The following is a 22,113-nucleotide window of genomic DNA, read 5'->3' on the forward strand; positions in this document are numbered from 1 at the left end:
CGCGCATACGTGGAATTATGCTGTAATAAAACCTTGGAACAAATATTTAAATATTATGTTCTGTTAACAGAATATTTAGGTCAGCTTTGTGGGTAAGTATTAAAAAGTTATGAGCAAACCAATGAATATCACAGATCTATCATCCTTATATTAGTGGTACTTGGCTGGCATATATCTTATTCATTGTTTAGTGGAGAGGTGGATTTGGAGTCAAAAGATCCAGGTTCTAATTTCATCTCTGCTACATAACACCTTGTGACCTTGGATTAGTCGTTACTTCTTAGAGCATGTTTTTAAAATGAAGGTGCTGAACTAGATCACCTCTAAAGACCCTTCTTGCTCCAAATTCTGTGATCCTATGGTACCCTTGTTAAGCTTATACACATTATATGTGCCTGTCTTTATCCCTTTTCTATTTCTCATACTTGTACACTGTATAAATTAAAATTTATTTCACAATTCCCTAGGAAGTTGGAAATCTATATGACATGTTCCATACACGCAACTGCCTACACCGAAGAGCTTACCAGCATAAAGTTGGCAACATCATTGAAACAATGTAAGGAATTTGCCCTACAGAATTTTCCATTGTGTATTTATCGAAGGGGATTGAATGTTGCACATGGTTCTATTTGAGACCTATTTGAGACTGACAAAATTCAGAGGAAATGAAAAGCATGCCATATTTTAGATAGTTTATAGAGCCAGCCCAACTAATGAGAAAATTGACTTAGAAGAACAAAAGATAGAGAATATCTAAAAGAGCAAAAGAAACAGGGGGGGGGGAGGGAAGTAAGGAATCAAGGGAAAATAGAAAGCCCTTGCAAATCGTATCATAAGGCGTCAGTCATCAAAGCTATTTAGTTCTAGTTTTAAAAAAAATAGTAGATCACTGGAACAGACTACATAAAGAAGTTGTTGAGATGTGTCCAACTGTTTGTGACCCTGTGGACCACACTGTTCATGGGGTATTCTTGGCAAAGATACTAGAGTGGTTTGTCATTTCCTTTTCCAGTAGATTAAGGCAGACCGGAGGTTAAGTGACTTGCCCAGGGTCACATAGCTAGTAAACATCTCAGGCCAGATTTGAACCCAGATCTTCCTGACTCCAGGCCTGGAGCTGTATCCACTGTGTCACCTAGGTGTCTCCTAAGATAAGACACAGAAACAATTGAACTTGATTAGCAAGTGTTCAGTAAACTGCAGAACATCAATTACTTTAAGGAGAACTCTTGGACAAAAATTTCTGGGAAAACTGGAAAGCAGTACAACACAATTTGTGTTTTAGGTCAGTGTCTTACAACATATCTCACAATAGAGATATGACCTGAATGGTAAATGTCATGCCTTCTAAGTGGCGTAGGGGACAGAGTGGCAGGCCAGGAGTCACGAATATCTGAATTCTTATCCTGCCTCAGATACATAATGGCTGTTTGACCCTGGGCAAGTCACTTAACTTCTCTTTGCCTCCATTTCCTCATCTGAAAAATGGGGGTAATAATAGCACCTACCTTCCAGGGTTGTTGTGAGGATAAAATGAGATAATAATTGTAAAGCATTTAGCACAGTGCCTGGCACACAATAAGTGCTGTATAAATGGTGGTGGTGGTTATTATTATGCCATAAAGAAATTAGAATCAGATCAGTTACTTTTTACAGCTATATCAAGGGGGTAAATTCCTGATTAAGCAGGGGATAGTGGGAAATCACAAAATAAAAATTATGAACTTTGATTATTAGAATTGAAAAGTGATAACATAAACAAAATTAAAGCAACTAGAACAAGAAGACAGTCAACTAGGGGAACAATCTTTGCGTGAAATATCTTTGATAAGAGTTTAGTACCCAAGATACATAGACAGCTAACAAATATGTAAGACTAAAAGACCAATAGATAAGCAATCATACAATATAAACAAACATTTCTCAAAAGAGGAGTTACAACCTGTTAACAGCAATATAAAACACTGTTCTAATTCCACCAAACTAAGAGAAACACAAATAAAACAACTCTAGGGTTTCACGTCACGTCTAGCAGATGGAAAAAGATGGAAAAGGATGAGAAGAATCAGTGTTGGAAAGGTTGTAGAAAAACAGGCACATTCATGCATTGTTGGTGGAGCTGTGAATAATTGGTTTATCTGTTCTGGAAAGTAATGTAGAATTATGCTAAAAAAGTAACTAAAATGACCCCACCCAGAGGTGTCATTGTTAGGCTTATATTCCAAGAGGATCAGTGACAAAAAACAAGCCCTTATATGCCCCCAAAATATTTATAGTGGTACTTTTTGGTAGTAGTAAAGAACAGGGAGCAAGATGCACATTGATTGGGTAATGCTAAAACATGTTGAGGTGTGTAAAAATGCAGACTGTTATTGTGCTATAAAAAAACAACGAATTTGAATACAAAGAAGCGTGGAAGGAAGGCAAAATGATGCAAAGTGAAATAAGTAGAACCAAGAAAACAATAAACACAATAACTGCAGCAATGAAAATGGAAAGACCAAAAAAAATGGAAACGGAATGCTATGAAATTGTAATGATCAAGCCTGGCCTCCAGCAGAGCTATGGGAGGTACCTCCATCCCGTCTTTGCAAAGGTAGGAGACTGTGGTGTGTGGAACATTGCCCATCATGTTAGCCTTTTTTGGTGTGTGGTTTAGTTTTGCTCAACTGAATGGGTTTTTTTTAAACAACATAATAAACACAATTGCTTATCAGAATGTTAGAATAGATCAAACAAGTGAGGTAGAGCTAACCAATACTTAATTCAGAGAAGGAATAGCTGCCGTTGGCTGGCTTCTGTCAGCAGGGAAGTTGGTAATCCTTCTGCAGTGTCATAGGAGATGGAGCCAGTATAACTGACCTCCCCAAATTAATAATAAAAGTTAGTTTTAAGACTAAATTTCAACTCTTTTTGCTGAGATTACCAGTAGTAAAGCTTCAGTTTTGAGTTTTACATCTCTCTAGTCCGCTGACAGCTTTTCGTCTTCCTTTACAGGTTAACACCCTTATAACTAACATTTGCTGGCTGGTGTATTTGGTCTGACTTCAGACATTTAGTACATTTTGGCTGTTGGCATTAGCTGATCTTGTGGCTCATAGCACTCAGACCCCTTGACCTTGGTTTTAAATTTGGTCAAATTAATCTCCATTTTTACATTTTCCTCATTCTGTGTTGTGATCAAACTAATTGTCATGCCACTTTGGCCTTGATGCTTTGTGACGTTTTCTCAAGGCTTCCTGGACTTGCATACACAAGTCTACAAGGTTGGCGTGCTGATAATTGGTTACTTAATGTGACAGAGGCACCTTTTTCCTTGGGACTTTCTTAAGAAAAAGCAGTCTTCATGCACAAAGGTCCCAAGAAATAGGAATAAATTACTTAAGAATTGAAATGAGTTCTTTTTTCAAAAATGTTTTCCAATTACATGTAAAAAACAATTTTAAACTTTTTTTAAAAAAAAAATTTGAGTTCCAAATGATATGACAGCATCTGCATAAGGTTCCACACCCATAGTCCCCTACCCAGAAGTGAAAGGAAGAGAATCACTCATACATTGTGTAAATTAATTCTCAACAGGATTACAGATGCCTTCCTTAAAGCAGATCCCTACATACAAATAGAAGGTGCTGAGGGGAAAAAGTACAAGCTTTCTAAAGCAATTGATGATATGGAAGCCTACACTAAACTTACAGGTGAGATCTAGAATGTTCAACCCAGATCCAAAGTAGACAAATCAGTCACCAATTTAGAAGTCGATCAAAAGATGGTTAAGTTGATTTTTTTTCAGATTCAAAAAGTGATTGCTATAGAAACAATATTATAAGTGGTAATGAGATTCCCAGGCCAAGAATAAAAGCTTATCAAATCCATAATGTATTTTGGTCAAAAATGAGAAGTCCTGTAAACTGTATTTAGAGACTTCAGAAGATGTGTGATTTAATCAATATGGCGGCTAGGTGGCGCAGTGGATAGGGGGCTGGATTTGGAGTCAGGAATATGTAAGTTCAAATCCTGGCTCAGACACTTAGTAGCTGTGTGACCCTGGGCAAGTCACTTAATTTAAGTTTGCCTCAGTTTCCTCATCTGTAAAATGGGGATAATAACAGCACCGACTTCCCAGGGTTGTTGTAAAGGTCAAGTGAGATGAAATGTGAAGTGCTTTGTAAAGCTTAAAATGCTATGTCTTTCGGTGCTTTCAGTAGACCGTTTTTTTGAAGTTATTTTGGCTGCCAAAAAAACAAATATCACTTGGTAGCCAAGTTTCCATTGATGCCTGTATCTGAGCTTAGCTCAGCTGGTTTGTACAACAGACATGGAGTCCATCACTGGTCCGCATCGGAAGCCTTTGTGTCTCAGACTTTTGCAGCATCTTGAGGGTACACTCCTCTCTTCTGACACTGCCACCGCTCCCGTGCAGGCCCTCATCACCTCACAAATGGATTATCACAGACTTCAGGTCATTCCCCACGCTAGTCCACCATCCTCCATTGAACCACCAAAGGAATTTTCCTAAAATGAAAGTCTGATCATGTCATTGTCTCCTTCCCCCACTCAGTAAATTCCAGTGGCTCCCTGTTGTCTCCAGAAGCAAACACAAAACGCTCTGTTTGGCATTCAGATGTACTCTTCAATCCAGTGACATTGGCCTTCTGTTCTATGAACAAGACACTCCATCTCTCGACTCTGGGCAGTCTCTCTGTCTGTCCCCTGGGCCTGGAATGCTCTTCTTCCTTTCCCTCTCCTGACTTCCCTGACTTTCTTTAAGTCTGTACTAAAATCCTACCTTCTACAGGAAGCCTTCCCCAGCCCCTCTTAATTCCAGTGCTTCCCCTCCTAAGTATTTCCTAACGTTTCCTGTGCATAGCTTTCTTTCTATATCTGTTTGCTTGTTGTCTCTTCCATTACATTGTAAACTCCTTGAAGACAGGGACTGTCTTTTGCCTCTTTATGTATTCCAGTGTCTGGCACATAGACGTGGTGCTTAATAAATGTTTATTGAATTGCATAACGTAGGACCTGCCAGAGACTGTGCTCACAGCAAAAAGTTTGCTGTGTAGAGTCATTTCCATATCATTGTAAGACAACTTTAATGGAGGTCTAACCACATGCCCAACATATATAACATTGTTTCTATAGGAAACTGTGCTCCAAGATCCAACTAGGGGTGCCAGTAACACATCATATACCAAAGCCATGGTGGTGAAAGGGAAGAAACATTGAGGTCATGTTGACCTCAACTCCTCCCTGCTTCCGATATCTAAAAAAGACCCCTGCCACAATTGAAGCCATGAAAAAGGAGGTAGACTGTCCCTGTGTTCCGATGAGCGTCTCTCCTAGGCGTTCTGTTATAGAGGAAGAGCATTAGTTTGCTCTGACCAGAAATGTAAAACGCTTCATTAGAAAGCTACAGTTAACCATTGTTCTTTCTTTTGAAAACAAAAATTAGAGGAAGACAGTATGGACCCTCAGGACCCATAGAAGAAACCCCCTAACACAAGATCATTATCAGAACCTTGCTTTCTTCTCACCTTGTGATGAGTCATAAAGGAATACTGGAAAAATAAGTGACAGTGACATCTTCTCCCCAACCCAAAAAACCTTGATTTGGTAGTAGCTCTAAAAGATGAGAAATGTTGTATCAGAGATAGAAAATGGGAGAGTAGGAAGAGTGATGGGCTTAGGATTCAAGTCCTTGCTCCAACATTACAAGTTGTTCAGGCTCTTTGAGCCTGAGGTTCTTCATCAGTAAGATGGGTATAATAACACTTTAGGCCTTAGGCTTTATGAGGAAAACACTTTGTAAAACAAAAGGCACTATGTGAATGATAGGCACTACCATCACCATATAAAACTGATGAGAAATGTATTATTGTGGACTTTGGTGCCTGTAGTAGAGCATAAATTAAGGAACCTAGATTTGAAGATCACTTGTTAAAACACAAGACGAATTCTTAGCAATTCCTAGAAAATTATTAATACATCATTCCTACACATCTGGATGATTTATTGGGCTTTGGATAGTAGGATATGAATTGTTGTTTTGATTTTGCCAGATAACATTTTTCTGGAGATTTTGCACTCTAGTGATCCCAAATTGGCTGAGGCACGAGAGATTTTACACAAAGTTGAATGTCGTAAACTATACAAGTTTGTGGGCGAGACTCAGCCAACAGGGGAAGAGAAGATTAAAATGGTAAGTAGAGATAGTGGTAACTCGGGGCAGCTAGGTGGTGCAATGGATGGAGCACTGGCCCTGGAGTCAGGAGGACCTGAGTTCAAATCCAGCCTCAGACATATAGAGCTTCCTAGCTGTGTGACTCTAGGCAAGTCACTTAACGCCAATTGCCTTACTAAAAAAAAAAAAAAAGAGTCTATGAGATAATGGTAACTCTCAACATTAATGGGATGCTTTAAAGTCCTTCAAATTATACACACAAACCTTAATTTTAAATTTTACAATGTGGGTTTCTGACTTATAGATCATTAATAGTGGTCCTCTTAATGTAGCTGTTCTCATCCTAACTCTCTAGTATCAAATAATATGTGATCAAAGAAAATCTTTAACTATATTAAATCAGATAACCTTCTCGGTCTGGTTCTGTTCTCTTGGACTGTTTCTAATGTTTTCCAGTTTAGATGTCCACATCTCATTCTGCCAGCTGATGACCTCAAAGAGTTCTCTTTCAATTAGACAGAAGTGACTCTACCTACTTACCAAAATAGTTGGAGACAAATTTTCCCTAAATTTGTTTTGCTGTTAGGTTTATACTAGAAAAGGCCAGCCTGGGCAATGCATGTGTAAGTGCCGGAATTCACCAGTGTCACTGAGTGCATTTTTTTCTGAAATTTTAAAAAGTTTTTTCGTTGCTGTTGGTTAATTTGCATGCCCTTCTATATCTATTCAATGGCATTTTAGGTCCTTCTAAGACTATATTGAAAAAGACTCTGAATTCGTAATGCCATTTTCCCTTCTGAATTTTGCATCATGAGCTAGGTCACGAAACACCAGTCTGAAAATAGCTCTGTATCTGTGTCGCGCCTGGTTTATACCGTCTTTCCTCTGTTTTAAGCTGTTGGTGAGATCTTAGCCCATCTCGGCCCTCAAGCGAGGTCTGAAGCCGAGCTCCTCAAACTTCACTGCCATCTTGATTGTTAGTTGTCTACCCAAACCATCTGATCACAGACCTTAAGTAGAGTGTCCTCTCTGCATTGCAAGCAGCCAAGTAGATCTGAGTTGAATTAAATGTACTGATAAAAGAATGATGGATGAAGCTTTCAGAAGTTCAAGGGCTCCTGTGTCACCAGTCAGTGTGATAAGCCAGAATCCTGAAAGATGGGGGCCATGCTGCCAAATGCCCCGAGATCCCCACACTCAGTTTTAAAAGACTTTAATCTCTTGTCATATTTTTCTCATGTGGTAACTAATATATCACTGCATAGGTACTGGGCCCACATTTCACCAGGTTCCTTTTATTCCTGCATTTAATAGGAAACTTCTTCCCCTTCTACTTTTATCTGTTGTGTGACAGAAAATTAACAATAACTGAGGAAGAAATCAGAGCTGTATGATTTACTGGCAAAACAGGCATAATAAATGGGTCAGTGGACTCCCCAGTCAGTTTAAAGTCCAAAGGCCCTGAATATGTAGCGACACAGATTCTTATGTATTAAAAACAAATAAGACTACTGAATGAAAAGAAAACTATTAGATAATCTGATTAATAATTGAAAGAAAGATTAGGGAGTTTCCAGGTTGGGAGAAGGAGAATGAACAGATGCAGTTCCCTGAAATCAGAAAAAGAGGTGTCTGTATATAGTCAGAGGAACATGGAAACAATACCTGGCTGACCAATACAGGGCCAGCTTTCAGATAAGACCTAGGGGTTGCTTAAGATGTGTAATTGTGAGAAAACTTCTTGTATCAGTCTTCAGTTCTGATTGGATTTCTGGTATCTTAACCTAGGTCCTTAGTTTAGGGTCTCCAAGCAAGAGATTAGAGGTGGTCCAGCTTGCCAGCCATGCAGGGCTAGGTTCGAACAGTGCAATAAAGTTATTTGGTTTTTTCATAATTCTCATAATTGAGTAAAGTTTTCTCACAAGATGGAAATTAGACTAGACTCGTAATTGAATAGAAAGGGGCCTGAACCAGATCCAGAATTGAGTCACAAGTTGGAGTCATTGAAGTTCACTCAATTCCCACAATTCCCTCAATTAATCTATTTTTTAAATTGTATTGATGACTTTGTTTTTTACATCACAGTTATTTCTGAATATTCCCTCCTCCTTTCCCAAATTGAACCCTCTCATAACAAGGAAAAACAATTAAAAACAACTAGTATAGTAATTTTATCTGACCGTGTATGCAACAGTGTGTCCGCCTGCCTTGCCAAGAAGAACTACCACATTTATCTTGTATGATGCCTTAGAACATCCTGAGATACTATGCTTAATTCATTTCCATAAACATTACATGCATACCACATTTAAGGCACTGTTAGGCATTGGGATTACAAAGGTTTTTTTCTTAAATGACATATCCTGTAAGAGTTCATAGGACAGGTGCCCTAATAAGTCTGAGAAAATGAGATAGGCTATAGATTGAAAAGGAAGAAGAAACCTTAGGGGCAAAGGAGACATTCATAGTGCTTTAAAACATTTAAGGAATGAAAGATTATGCTGAATTTGGTCTGGGGATAGGGGGGATGAGGGAGAGGGATCGATTTTAGATGGTTTTATGGAGAAAGTAGCATCTGAACTAGGCCTTAAAGGAAAAGATTTTTACATACAATTTTATTAATTTTTTATGTCATCTACATTTTTTTAAATTTTTTTATTTTTTCCATATGCTTTTGAGTTGAAAATTCTTCTCCCTTTTCCTCCCCCCCCACCCTCCCCAAGACAGCACACAATCTGTTACAGCCTTTACATTTACATTCCCATTAACGTATTTTCACATTAGTGAAGTTGTAAGTGTAAATTAAAACCAATACGAGGAACCATCAGAAAGAGGAAACAAAACTCAACAGAAGGTAAAAATAAGTGATAGCGATTCGACTTCCATAGTTCTTTCTTTGAATGTGAACAGCATTATCCATATCGAGGCCTCTGGAAATGTCTTAGATCCTCATAATGCTGAGAAAGGTTCAGTTTAACAATCTTAGTCATTGCATAACATGGCTGCTATCGTGTACAAAGTCCTCTTGGTTCTGCTCACTTCACTCAGCATCAGACCATATAAGTCTTTCGAGGTTTTTCTGAAGTCAGCCTGTTCATCATTTCTTACAGCACAATAGTATTCCATTACATTCATATACCACAACTTGCTCAGCCATTCCCCAATTGATGGGCATCCTCTCAATCTCCAATTCTTTGCCACCACAAAAAGAGCTGCTATATCATCTACATTTTCCACTGTATTCTCTCTTCCCACCCCCTTCCAGAGGAACAAAGATTCAGCCAAACTAACCAGCAGATGGAAAAGTCTAGCATTACATGCTGGGTACCCGATTCGTGATCAGCTCCCACCACTACAAAGGGGAGAGATGTCGTATCATATCTGTTCTTTTAGGCCTAACCCTAGTCCTAATTTCCTAGCTTTCAGTTTTAACTATTGTGTTGTTTTTTCTATTTATATTGTAGTCATTGCATATATTGTTCTGATTCTGTGTATTTCATTTTGCATCCATTCATATAAGTCTTTTCTTTAAAACAAACAAAAAACCCTTTTATTTATTTTGTTCTGAACTTTAAGAAATACAAGATAGACTGGGGATTACATATACATAATAGAACAGAAAAATAGAACTATATTTGAAATTACAAGGCTTTATTAGGCACAGAGTATATAATAAGACCAACCTTCAGTTTTCAAAGCTGTCCTCCTGGCTGCTTTTTCTTTCTTGCCTTCCTTCTGTTCCTTTCTCTCCTTTTTTTTTTTTGGCTAGCCAGTGAGGTTAAATGACTTGCCCAGGGTCACACAACTAGTAAGTGTCAAGTATCTGAGGCCAGATTTGACCTTTGATCCTCCTGACTCCAGGGCTGGTACTCTATCTACTGTGCCACCTAGCTGTCCATCCTTTCTCTCCATCTTAAAAAAGATAACCTCAATACCCTCTTTTGCTTTTTTTCCTTACCCTATCCCTATACCCTTCATCTTCCCATTTTCTCTACCCTCTTCCCTATTAGAAAAGTCTTTATAACAAATATACATAGTCAGATTTCCACATTGGCTGTATCCAGAAATGCCACACTTCTTGTTCACTATTTTCATTGTTTCTTATAGGAGAGTAATGTTGCATTATATTCATTTATCACCATTAGTTTAATCATTCCCCCAGTCGATGGGCATCTACTTTGTCTCCATTTCTTTACCACTATGAAAAAATACTGGTCTAAATATTTTTGTGTGCTTGGGGTCATTCTTTTTGGCAATAGCTATCTTGGGGTGTATGCCAAGTAGTAGAATTTCTTTGTCCAAGGGTGTAGATATTTTTGTCATTCTATTCTCATAATTCCAAATTTCTTGGAAGAGAGAGATTTTAATGTGATGGAGAGATGAGAGAATACATGGGGTGTTTACATGACAAAAGACCTGTGAATGTGCTTGTTAGCAGTATGAACCATCTGTTCTAGATTGAGCTGTCTTCTACATAGTACATTCAGAATCATTTTTTTTCCTAGGAGGAATATGATCACCTTCCAAAAGATGTGGCTGCATCCACACCACGAGGTATAGCCCTGAAAGTTGAATTGAAGGCTGAAGATTTCATAGTTGATGTAAGTTGCTGGCACTATGATATCATTAACAGTAGTAATGTATAAGAGAGTAGCTGTAAGCTGCTCACAGTTGTCCACCTGTCATTTAATCTGTTATCATTTCAGGTAGTGTAGAAGTGTGACATTTTTACCGGTTCTAACTTCCCATTCCAGAAGGCTTGAGTTTTGTTCTGCCTGAAATGAAAGGGCTGTAAGCTTAGCTGCCCACACCAGGCAATGTATTTGGAACATGGATTGGGCTGGATGGCTTGTCATTTATAGAGGTTCATAAGAATTGTCTTTTATGACAAATTCTTGTTCCTCTCTAGGACAGTGTTTGATAAAATGTCCTTGGTCAGAAGAACAAACTCAGTTATAACATTGTTCCTTAATGGAAAATCCAATTCATTTTAACACACAATTTCCAGGAATTCAAGAGCAGGAACTCTGTGTGTATTTCTCATCCCATAGCCAAAGGAAATGATTGAATTGATGGACACTTATACTTATTCCACCAAGTCATAGTATCCACTGTGCTTCTAGGAACTTTTTGGCCAGGCTTAAAATTTTTTTAAAAAGTCCCTTTGGTTCATTTCTAGCAGAACGTCTCCGTCTCGCTGTGTTATTCCTTTGCTCTCAGTCACAGTGATGGGCAGTATTCCTTGGCTTGCCTCTCTAAGCTTAGTTAATGAGAGAGTAGTATTTCTGTTGCTGTTGTGTAACTTTTTCTTTTTTCTTCTGTCAAGGTTATCAACATGGATTATGGAATGAAAGAAAAAAATCCTATTGATAATGTCCGTTTCTATTGCAAGAGTAACAAAAGTAAAGCAGTCATGATTACAAAAGATCAGGTAAACACCCAAATTAGGTAAAAATAAGTTTGCTAGTGTGACGTCTGGCAAGTCTGTGCACCTGCCTGACATTTTTATTGCTATTCGAAATAGTTTGGTTTTCTTTTTCATCTTCTTGTAGAGATGTACTTCATTATGCATTGTGGGACATAATACTTAGAAAGGAAAATAATGGGGTGGGTTTTTTTTATAAATACTATTAGTGATAGTGTGTGAGGCAGGCCAGCTAGGTGGCTCAGTGGATAGAGCTGTGGGCCTCACGTCAGGAAGACCTGAGTACAAATTCAGCCTCAGACACTTATTAGCTGTGTGACCCTGGGCAGGTCACTTAACCTCTGCTTGCCTCAATCCACTGCAGTAGGAAATGGCAAATCACTGCGGTATCTTTGCCAAGAAAACCTCATGGACAGTATTGGCATGCTATAATCCCTTCAGTCACAAAAGAGTCCGACACAACTGATCAGCTGAACAACAACGTTAAAGTGGGGACGGAGTTGGTGGGGAGATTTAGTATCTTATCTATTCGTGATTCAAGAAAGAAATGATGAAATCTTTCTTTTGAAAAGGTTTCACAGCTTCTACCTGAAAAATTTGCTGAACAGCTTATCCGAGTATACTGTAAGAAAACAGATACAGAAAGTTTAGATGCTGCCAGTAAATATTTTGTTCAGTGGTGCATAAACAAAAACTTCACCAAACCACAGGTAAGTTGTTTATTACTCTTTCTTAAGTAAATCCTTTCTGCAAGTCCAGAGATAGAAGGATCCTTTCTCTTACCTTCTTCTCATACCTTTGGAATCTGACAAAGCTGTTATTTAAATTAAAATAATTTGATTATCATTTTAAAATATAAAACTTTATTTTTTCTTTTTTAAATGTAGCAACCTGGGTATTACTTTAGTGAGTGTGCTAATGGAGACCTGATGAGCTCCCTTCTACCAACAATCCTATCTGTAAACCTCTTCACTGATAATCTTCTGGAACAAAAGTTGTCTTTGCTAGATATATCTTTCCTTACCTCGTCTTCCGCCTTCTTTGATTTGGCTTTTGCCCCACCAGTCTACTGAAACTGACTTCTGCAAGGGTCTCAATGAGAACCTGATCATCAAATCCAGTGGCCTTTTCTCAGTCCTCCTCCTCCTTAACTACATTGTCACATTTGACGCTGTTGAGTTTCTCGTGTCCTGCCTGCAAACGTGCCAAGAGTGTCATGTGTGCAGTGAAAGTAAAGACACTTACTATGAACCCCTATAATGTAAAACCAGAATTACAACCCCTCCAGCCCAACGCGTGCTCCATCCTTTTCACTGCCAGATTTCTAGAGAAAGCTGTCTGTACTCCTGGCCTCGACTTCCCACTCACTTCTTAACCCCATGGCATTTTAGATTCTGTCCTAGCCACTCCCGAGGTCACCAATGATCTTGTTACAGCTAAAAGCAGTAACCCTTTTCTCAGTCCTTAGCCTTCTTGACATCTTAGTGTTTTTACACTACTACCTTTATCTAAGTACTCTCTCCTCCCTGAGATTTGTTTTGCATGTTATGTTGTGAATCTCTTCCTGCTTGTTTGGCCATTTCTCAGTCTCTTTTGTAGGTTTATCATGTCCTGCAAACTGTGTGGATGCATGTGGGGGGGTGGGCGTGGGTGTAACCCCAAGGCTCTTTCTTGGGTCTTCTCTTCTGGACCCTCTCTCTTAATCTCATTAGATCCCATGGATTCAGTTGACATCTCTGTCCAGATATTTCCTACATCAATGTATTTAGCCTTTATCTCTCTTATGAGCTTTAGTCCAGAATCTGTAACTGCCAGCTGGACATGTCCACCCAGATGTGTCCCATAGGCATCTCAAGCTCAACATGTTAAGAACAAAACTCATCTTTTCCCCTAAATTCTCCCTTCTTTCTAATTTCCCCATTTTTGTCAATTACACCATAATCCTTCTAGTTACCGAGGGTTTCATCCTAGGAGTCACCATTCTCACTCAGCCCTCCCCCTACCCGGTGCCTAATCAGTTGCCCGTTGTGGCACATAGTAGGCATTAAATAAATGCTTGTTCACTGACTGGCCAGCCCTCCCTAGCAGATACCTTCTCTGCTCTGGACCTCACTTCAGAGGTGCAACACTCTGTTTCTCCTTCTGCCTCTCTGAACTCTGTCTCCTTTTCTGGTTCCTCTTTTTCTTTCTGAGCCTTTAGGGCAAGTATTTCTCCAAGGTTCTGCCCTTATTCCTCTTCTCACTTGTCTTCTAAACCCTAACAGCTTCTTTCACTTCTATTGCTTTGGGTACTAACTCCATTCAGATAATTCCCAAATCTGTTATCTGCAACTTTATATCTGTATCTACCTGTTTCCCCAGTGTTTGAACCTCAACATGTTCAAAATCAAGCTTGCTATCTTTCCTCCTAAGTCTACACGTTCCTGATTTCACATTTGTCAGTAGCATCACTCTTCACCTTCTTCAAATGTCTGAAACCTTGTGCTTCTCTTTGATTCTTCCCTTTTCCTCACCTCTCATATGTAGTTAAGTTCTGCTGAATCTCTGTGTAGCATCTTTCAAATCTGGTCCCTCTTCTCTCTCTTTTTTCTTTTTTCTTTCTTTCTTTTCTTTTCTTTTTTTGAGGCAGTTGGGGTTAAGTGACTTGCCCAAGGTCACACAGCTAGTAAGTGTCAAGTATCTGGTCTGAGGCCAAACTTGAACTGAGGTCCTCCTGACTCCAGGGCCAGTGCTCTATGCACTGCACCATCTAGCTGCCCCTGGTCCCTCTTCTCTATTCCCGTTACTACTACCACAGTATTGGACTTTATTACTGTGCATCTAGTTTATTGAAGTAGCCTCCTAACAGGACTTTCCATTTCCACTATTTGATCCTACCCACCCCCCCATCTGTGCTTTATGCTTTTAGATTGTTATACATTGATCCAGCTGTGCCATTTTTCTTTTGTTGTTAGTTTTTAAGAAAAAAAAATTTAATTAGCAAGTCTTTATTTTTTTCTCCCTCCTGCTTCCTCCCTCCAACCCCAGTGGGGGGTGGGGGTAGGGGGGACACAAAAAAACCCACCAAAAGCGTTGTATCAAATATGTTTAGGTAAGCAAAACAAATTTCCCATATCGGCCATGTCCAAAAATGTACATTTCAATCTGCATCTTGAGTCAGTCATCTTGGAAATAAGGCCTTTTTCAGAGAAACTTGTTGCAAAGATTTTTCCCCCAGATAACTGGTTCCTTTCTCATTGGTTCCTTTTTTTCATTGGTTTTGTTTGTACAAAAAAAATTTTCATTTTAATTCCATTTTTTCTGTTCAGAAGTCATCTGCTCCTTACTGCCTGCTGATTTAAATTCAGGTTTCTCTGGTTGTCCTTCAAGACTGTCTGTACCCTTGCAGTGGCCTGCTTTTTCTCCTCTTATCTCTTGTCAGTCATCTTACTGCAGCATGGGCTTTCGCCAAATCGGACTACTCTCTTTTCACCAAATATGCTTGGTGCTTTCCTGTTCACACAGAGGTTTATGCCTACTTCTTCCCTTTGCCTATTGAATTCTTAAATAGCCTTTAAAGCCCACTCAACTTCACTGCTTGTATGAAGCTTTCCCCTCTGCTACATTAACAGCCTTGTCAGTAGCCTGCTCAGAAACGTAGAATTGAAATTTCACATACAGACATGAAATACTATTTTTTTTAAGTGCTGGAACGCTAACTTGTATATGGCACTTGAAGGTTGACAAGACACTTTCCTCACAATAACCCTGTAATTTAGTGCAAGTATAATTGTCTCCGTTGTACAGATGAGGAATCTGAAATATTAAGTGACTTGCCTTGGATCACATAGGAAGTGGCTGAGGTGTGATTTGAAACGGGGTCAGTTAAAGGATGAAAAAACTGACTTCAGAGAAGAAAAGTGACTTGCTCAAAGTCACATCGTTATGGGTGTCTTGATTCCTTGTTCATTGATCTTTCCATCATGCTGCACTAATGACTCTAAGTCACAAAATGAGTGAAGCAGGCCATCTAGAAAAGAGTGAAGTGCAATATGGAAAAAATATTAAAATGAAGTGCCTTTTTTTTTTAATTTGTTTAAGTAGGCATGTAAGTTTGGTCTAATGCGTACCTGCAGGCTGCAGACACCTGGCTACCCAAGAGTTGCAGCAAAGGGTCTTTGATTCAGTATGCAGTTCCATAAATAAGTAAGCAGTCTTTTGGTCGACTGAAGAAATAATGTCTCAAACATATACTTATTACTATTTTTCTTTTTTAAAAAATATTATTTTCCCAATTACATGTAAAAATAATTTTTAACATTCATTTTTTAACATTTTGAGTTCCAAATTCTCTTCCTCCCCATTTCACTCATTGAGAAGGCAAGCAATTTGGTATAGGTTATATGTGTGTAGTCATGCAAAACATATTTCTGTATTAGTCGTGTTGTGAAAGAAAACACAGACTCTCTCCCTGAAAAAAAGAAAGAAAATTTTTAAAAGTCTGCATCAATTTGCATTCTGACTCCATCAGTATTTTCTCTAGAGGTGGATAGCATTTTTCACATGAGTCCTTCAGAATTATCTTTGATCGTTATATTGCTGATAATAGCCAAGTCATTCACAGTTGATGATTATACAGTATTGCTGTTATGGTATATGTTCTTCTTCTGGTTCTGCTCACTTCACTTTATCAATTCATATAAGTCTTTCCAGGTTTTTCTGAGAACATCCTGCTCATCATTTCTTGTAGCACAATAGTATTCCCTCACAATCATATACCACAACTTGCTCAGCCATTCCCCAATCGATGGGCATCCCCTCAATTTCCAATTCTTTGCTACCACTAAAAGAGCTGCTATAAGTATTTTTGTACATGTAGGTCTTTTTTTTTTTGTATTAATCTCTTTGGGATGCAGAAGTAGTAGTGGCATTGCCGGGTCAAAGGGTATGCAGTTTTATAACCCTTTGGGCATAGTTTCAAATTGCTTTCCAGAATGGTTGAATCTGTTTGCAACTCTACCAACGGTGCTTTAGTGTTGCGGTTTTCTCATGTCCCCTCCAACATTTGTCATTTTCCTTTTCTGTCATATTAGCCGATCTGATGGGTATGAGGTGGTACTACAGAGTCATTTTAATTTACATTTCTCCAATCTCTAGTGATTTAGAACATTTTTCCATATGACTATGGATAGCTTTGACTTCTTCATTTGAAAACTACCTGTTCATATCTTTTGACCATTTATCAATTGGAGAATGACTTGTGTTCTCATAAATTTGACTCCATTCTTTATATATTTGAGAAATGAGGCCTTTATCAGAGAAACTTGCTGTAAACATTTTTCCACAGTCACGATTTCTGTGTATTTCCCTCCATCCTGTCTTTCCCCTCCTTATCCATCTCTCTCTTCTTTCACTCTGTCCCTCCTCAGTTGTTTAGCTTCTGAGTACTGCCTCCTCCATTCTGTCCTCCCTTCTATTATACCTCTGCCATCCTCTCACATCCCTTGCCCCTCCAGTGTCCCTGTAGGGTAAGAAAGACTTCTCTACCCAACTGAGTGTGTATGTTATTTCTTCTTTGATCCATTTCCCTTGAGAGTAAGGTTCAAGTGTTGTTCACCACCCCTAGCCCCTGCCCATCTTCCTTTCCATTGTAAAAAGCTTTTGAGTGAGGTAATTTACCCCATTCTACCTCTCCCTTTCCCCTTCTCTTTCTCACCTCTTTATTTCTTTAGATAGCATCCTATCATAATCAGCTCACACCCATGTGCCCTCTGTCTATGTAGACTGCTTCTTACTGCCCTAATAATGAGAAAGTTCTTAGGCATTACAAGTATCATCTTCCTGTGTAGGCATGTAAACAGTTTAACCTTATTGAATGCCATATGATTTCTCTTTCCTGTTTACCTTTTTACACTTCCCTTCAACCTTGTATTTAAAAGTCAGATTTTCTATTCAGCTCTGCTCTTTTTATCTGGAATGCTTGAAAGTCCCCTATTTCATTGAATGACCATTTTTTACCCTGAAGGATTATACTCAGTTTTTCTGTGTGGCTGAATCTTGGTTATCATCCTAGTTCCTTTTGCCCTCTGGAATATCATATTCCAAATGTCATATTTGATCCTTTAATATAGAAGATGCTAAATCTTGTGTTATCCTAACTGTGGCTCCACATATTTGAATTTTTTCCTTTTGGCTGCTTGTAGTATTTTCTCCTTGACCAGAATTTGGCTATAATATTGGCTCTGGAGTTTGGCTTTAATATTCCTGAAAGTATTGTTTTTTGGATCTCTTTGAGGAGGTGATCAGTAGATTCTTTCCATTTCTGTTTTACCCTGGGATTCTAGGATATCAGGGCAGTTTTCCTTGATAATTTCCTGAAAGTTGATGTCTAGACGCTTTTCTTTTTTTTCATTATGGCTTTCAGGTAGTCCAGTAATTTTTAAATTCTTTCTTCCCAATCTATTTTCCAGGTCAGTTGTTTTTCCAGTGAGCTATTTCACAGTTTCCTCTGTTTTTCCATTCTTTTGATTTTGTTTTGATTGTTTCTTGATATCTTGTGAAGTCTTTAGCTTCTATTGCCCAATTCTAATATTTAAAAACTCATTTTCTTCAGTGAGCTTTTGTATCTTTTTCCATTTGGCCAGTTCTGCTTTTTAAGGAGTTCTCTCTTAAGTGAGTTTTTGTATATCTCTTATGTATCTTTTCCCATTTGACCATTTGTTTTTTAAGGTGTTACTTTCTTTGTGTGTGTGGCAATTGGGGTTAAGTGACTTGCCCCTAGTTACACAGATAGTAAGTGTCTGAGGCCAGATTTGAAGTCAGGTCCTCTGGACTCCAGGGCCAGTGCTCTATCCACTGTGCCACCGAGCTGCCCCAAGGTGTTACTTTCTTCAGCATATTTTGTGCCTCTTTTACCAAGCTGTTGACTCTTTTTTCATGATTTTCTTGCATCATTGTCATTTCTTTTCCCAGTTTTTCTTCCAGCATTCTTACTTGGTTTTTAGAATCCTTTTGGAGCCCTCTCAGGAATTCTTTTTTGGGCCTTTGACTAATTTACATTTTCCTTTGTATGTAGCTCTTCTGACTTTGTTGTCTTCTGAATGTTTTGATCTTCCCTGTCATAGTAGTTTTTCATGGTCAGATTCTTTTCTTTTTTTGTTTTTTGCTCATTTTCCTAGCCTGTTTCTTGACTTTTTAACTTTATGAGAAAGTTGGGGGCAGCTAGGTGGTGCAGTGGGTAGAGCAGATAGAGCACTGGAATCAGGAGGATCTGGGTTCAGATCTGGTCTCAGACACTTGACACTAGCTATGTGACCCTAGGCAAGTCACTTAACCCCAGTTGCCTCACCCGAAAAAAAAGAAAGTTGGGCTTTGCTCCTGGGGTGGAGAAGGCATTGTCTCAAGCTTCAGATTTTTCATGCTGCTATTTTCAGAGATAGTTCTGGGGATCTGTAAGTTTTCAGTTCTTCCAAGGTGGTAGGGTTTAAGAAGAGGTTTGGTCACTGCTCTCCTGGCCTGTGCTGTGATATGTGAGCAACCACAAGCACTCTTCTTAACCCTGGAACTGTGACCAGGGTCCCTGTTTGTGGCAGCATACTGTAGTGTGTTAGTACTTGTCTTCCTCTTCCTGGGACTATGACCCGGAACCATGTATGGCAATGCAACAGAGTCTTGCACCCAGTGCCAGCAAAAGATTCCCTGTAATCTCCTTCTGGACAGTTGTCTAATCCCCTTACAATCTGTGAGCTGAAAGCTGATGCAGCTGGTTCAAGTACCCTGGCCAATTCAGTCATCCTCAAGGCCTTCTGCTGGCTTGCTAGGGTATGTATAGCCTGCACTGGACTGTGAGTGAGACAGACCTTTCCTGTCAATCTTCCAAGTTGTCTTGGGCTAGAAAATTATTTCACCCTGTCCTTTTGTTGGTTCTACTACTCCAGAATTCATCTTGAGGTATTATTTTAAGGTTATTTGGAGAGGAATTTGGGAGACTTCAGATCTGCCCCCCTATACTATTTTTCTAATTTTTATGAGTACTGTGATGATTAATAGAATTTTTCTAAAAAATTTAAGTCAAAATAAAATAGTGGAGCTTGAGGTAAATATTAGTGCATGAATAGGATTTGGGCACCTTGAAGGAACAACATGGACAAAGTCTTAAAAGTTTGCAATGAATGTAACATGTTTGTGTAAAAATTAATTAGATTGAAGTGATGGGATGTAATGGGAAATAAAGTCGAATAAGTAGGGGAAGGATCAGATTATGAGAACTCTGACAGCCAAGCTAAGGAGTTTGGACTTTGTTTTATAAGCAGTGAGAACCCATTGAGTGGTGAAGACTTCTCCAAGGAAGATTTGAAATTAGGGACCAGTAAGAAAGATATTAAAGTAATCTTGACATATTGTGAAGACTCTGTTGACTAGAGTAATGATATCCATGTTGCAGAGGAAAGGATCCATGTGAAGGATATTTTTAAGGAAGAATTGATGGGTCTTGGTATCTGACCTGGTATAACAAAGGAAAACTCCAAGTTTGCATGCAGAAGTGACTTTCTGCTGTTATTGGAAATGGGAAAGTTGGGGAAGGAGAATGGGGACATGCTGGTTTGAGTGGGAGATGATCAGGCTGTTTTGGATATGCTCCATCACAGAATAACCAAATCTCAACATGGGGGTGTGGTACACCATAGACATGGAGATGTCTTGAAAGGTGGATGGCTGTGCTTGGTTGCCAAAAAAAACATGCCAAGGTTGCTTTTCTCATGTGAATACAAGCAAGGGCTCACATCTCAAGGCATCTAGAATAGACCTCCTTTCAGTAAGTGTGTCTTGAGTGAGGAAGTTAGTGGGGCTTGTTCTCCTTGTTCTCTTCCTAGAAGTCCCAACAGTGTTTTGTTTTGAGGGATCATTTACTTTTTTTGTAATATAGTAAGTGCTTAATTAATTTATTTATTTTTAGTTTTCAGCATTCAGTTCCACAAGATTTTGAGTTCCAAATTTTCTCCCCATCTTGTCCCTCTCCCCCCAAGACAGGGTACATTCTGAATACCCTTCCCCTAATCTTCCCTCTCTTCTATCTCTCCCCCCCTTCTCTTATCCCTTTCCCCTTCTATTTTCCTGTAGGGCAGGATAGATTTCTATTGCCTGTATATCTTTTTTCCCAGTTACATGTGAAAACAATTTTTAACATTTGTTTTTCAAACTTTGACTTCCAGATTTTCTCCCTTCTTCCCTCCCCACCCACCCTCATTGAGAAGGCAAGCAACTCAATACAGATTATACATGTGTAGTCATGTAAAACACTTCCATAGTAGTCATGTTGTAAAAAACTAACTATATTTCCTTTCATCCCATCCCACCCTGTTTATTCTATTCTCTCTTTTGACCCTGTCCTTTCTCGGAAGTGTTTGCTTCTGATTACCCCCTCCCCCAGTCTACCTTCCCCTCTATCATCATCCACCCCACCCCTTGCTCTCTTATCTTATCCCCTTTCCCCATTTTCCTGTACAGTAAGATAGCTTTCTATACCCAATTGAGTGTGTATGTTATTCTCTCCTTAAGCCAAATCTGGTGAGAATAAGATTGGCTCATCCCCTCTCACCTTCCCCCACTTCCCCTCCACTGCCTTTTCTTGTCTGTTTTATGTGAAATAATTTACCCCATTCTACCATTCCTTTTCTCCTCCCAGTATAATCCTCTCTCACCTCTTAATTTTATTCTCCAGATATCACTCCTTCATCTTCAACTCACCCTGTGTCTGTCCATCTATATATCGATATATCTATATCTATAATATATATGTATATTATGCCTATAATATACATATATATAATTTTTTTCCCTCCAACTGCCCTAATATTGACAAAGGTCTCAGAGGGGATCTTTTACTTAGGGATAGCGTAGAGGTCTGCATCAGGTAACAGTCTGGGTTAAGCATCATACTAATGAGGCCAAGATTCTCCACTGTGGTTCACTCAGCTGGAAAATAGTTCCCTCCCACAGGCCATAGTATTAAGCCAGTTAACTCTCTCACAGATATATAAATGATACAGTGCAGCCCATTCCTATTTAGAACCCTTGCTGGTGGGTCAACAGTATCATCTCATATCAAGGGCACCCTTTCGTAGTGGGGCCTGTAATACCTGACAGTAATGCTTAATTAAATCTTTCCATTTTGATAAGGCTTCTTGGTGTCATGCTGTCATGACAGTGCCGTAGTGGCCTGAGCTCAGGGAGTTGTGCATCCATGGTACACATAATTTAGGGAGTTGAACACAATGAAGGCGTCCTATGGCAGGGAGAATCCTGAGAGGAAGGAGGTTGGACGTCTTAAGTATCCATCTGTACTCTGCCACTAACTTGTTATGTTTCTAGGTTGCCAGAGCAAGGTACTTCACCTCTAATCCCTCATTGCCGAACCTGTAAATTGAAGGGGATTGGGTTGAGTTTCAGATTCTGTTTTCGCTCTGCCATTTTCTGAGTCTAATAAAATTGTACTCTCCTCACTCTGAGGTCAAGTGGTATAACTATC

The 22,113-nt window shown here is 39.1% G+C and overlaps 1 protein-coding gene across 4 annotated transcripts in view; it reads left to right on the top strand.

Moving 5' to 3' along the window:
• SAMHD1 (SAM and HD domain containing deoxynucleoside triphosphate triphosphohydrolase 1) overlaps window positions 1-22,113 on the top strand; it is a 55,377-nt gene that overhangs the window by 30,589 nt on the left and 2,675 nt on the right. For 3 of the 4 annotated variants that reach the window (XR_002326884.2, XM_020998819.2, XM_020998817.2), the window contains exons 10-15: window positions 468-559; window positions 3,583-3,698; window positions 6,060-6,199; window positions 10,687-10,782; window positions 11,508-11,612; window positions 12,179-12,316. Coding sequence is in view for 3 of the 4 variants with exons in the window: in XM_020998819.2 (XP_020854478.1) it covers window positions 468-559; window positions 3,583-3,698; window positions 6,060-6,199; window positions 10,687-10,782; window positions 11,508-11,612; window positions 12,179-12,316 (687 nt within the window). In the remaining variant the exon portion in view is untranslated. Of the gene's footprint in view, window positions 1-467; window positions 560-3,582; window positions 3,699-6,059; window positions 6,200-10,686; window positions 10,783-11,507; window positions 11,613-12,178; window positions 12,317-21,956 lie in introns of all 4 variants that reach the window. The other variant, XM_020998818.2, reaches the window with a different exon arrangement.

The sequence above is a fragment of the Phascolarctos cinereus genome, unplaced genomic scaffold (assembly GCF_003287225.1).
Source record: "Phascolarctos cinereus isolate Bilbo 61053 unplaced genomic scaffold, phaCin_HiC Scaffold_2;HRSCAF=192, whole genome shotgun sequence".
Taxonomy (NCBI): Eukaryota; Metazoa; Chordata; class Mammalia; order Diprotodontia; family Phascolarctidae; genus Phascolarctos; species Phascolarctos cinereus.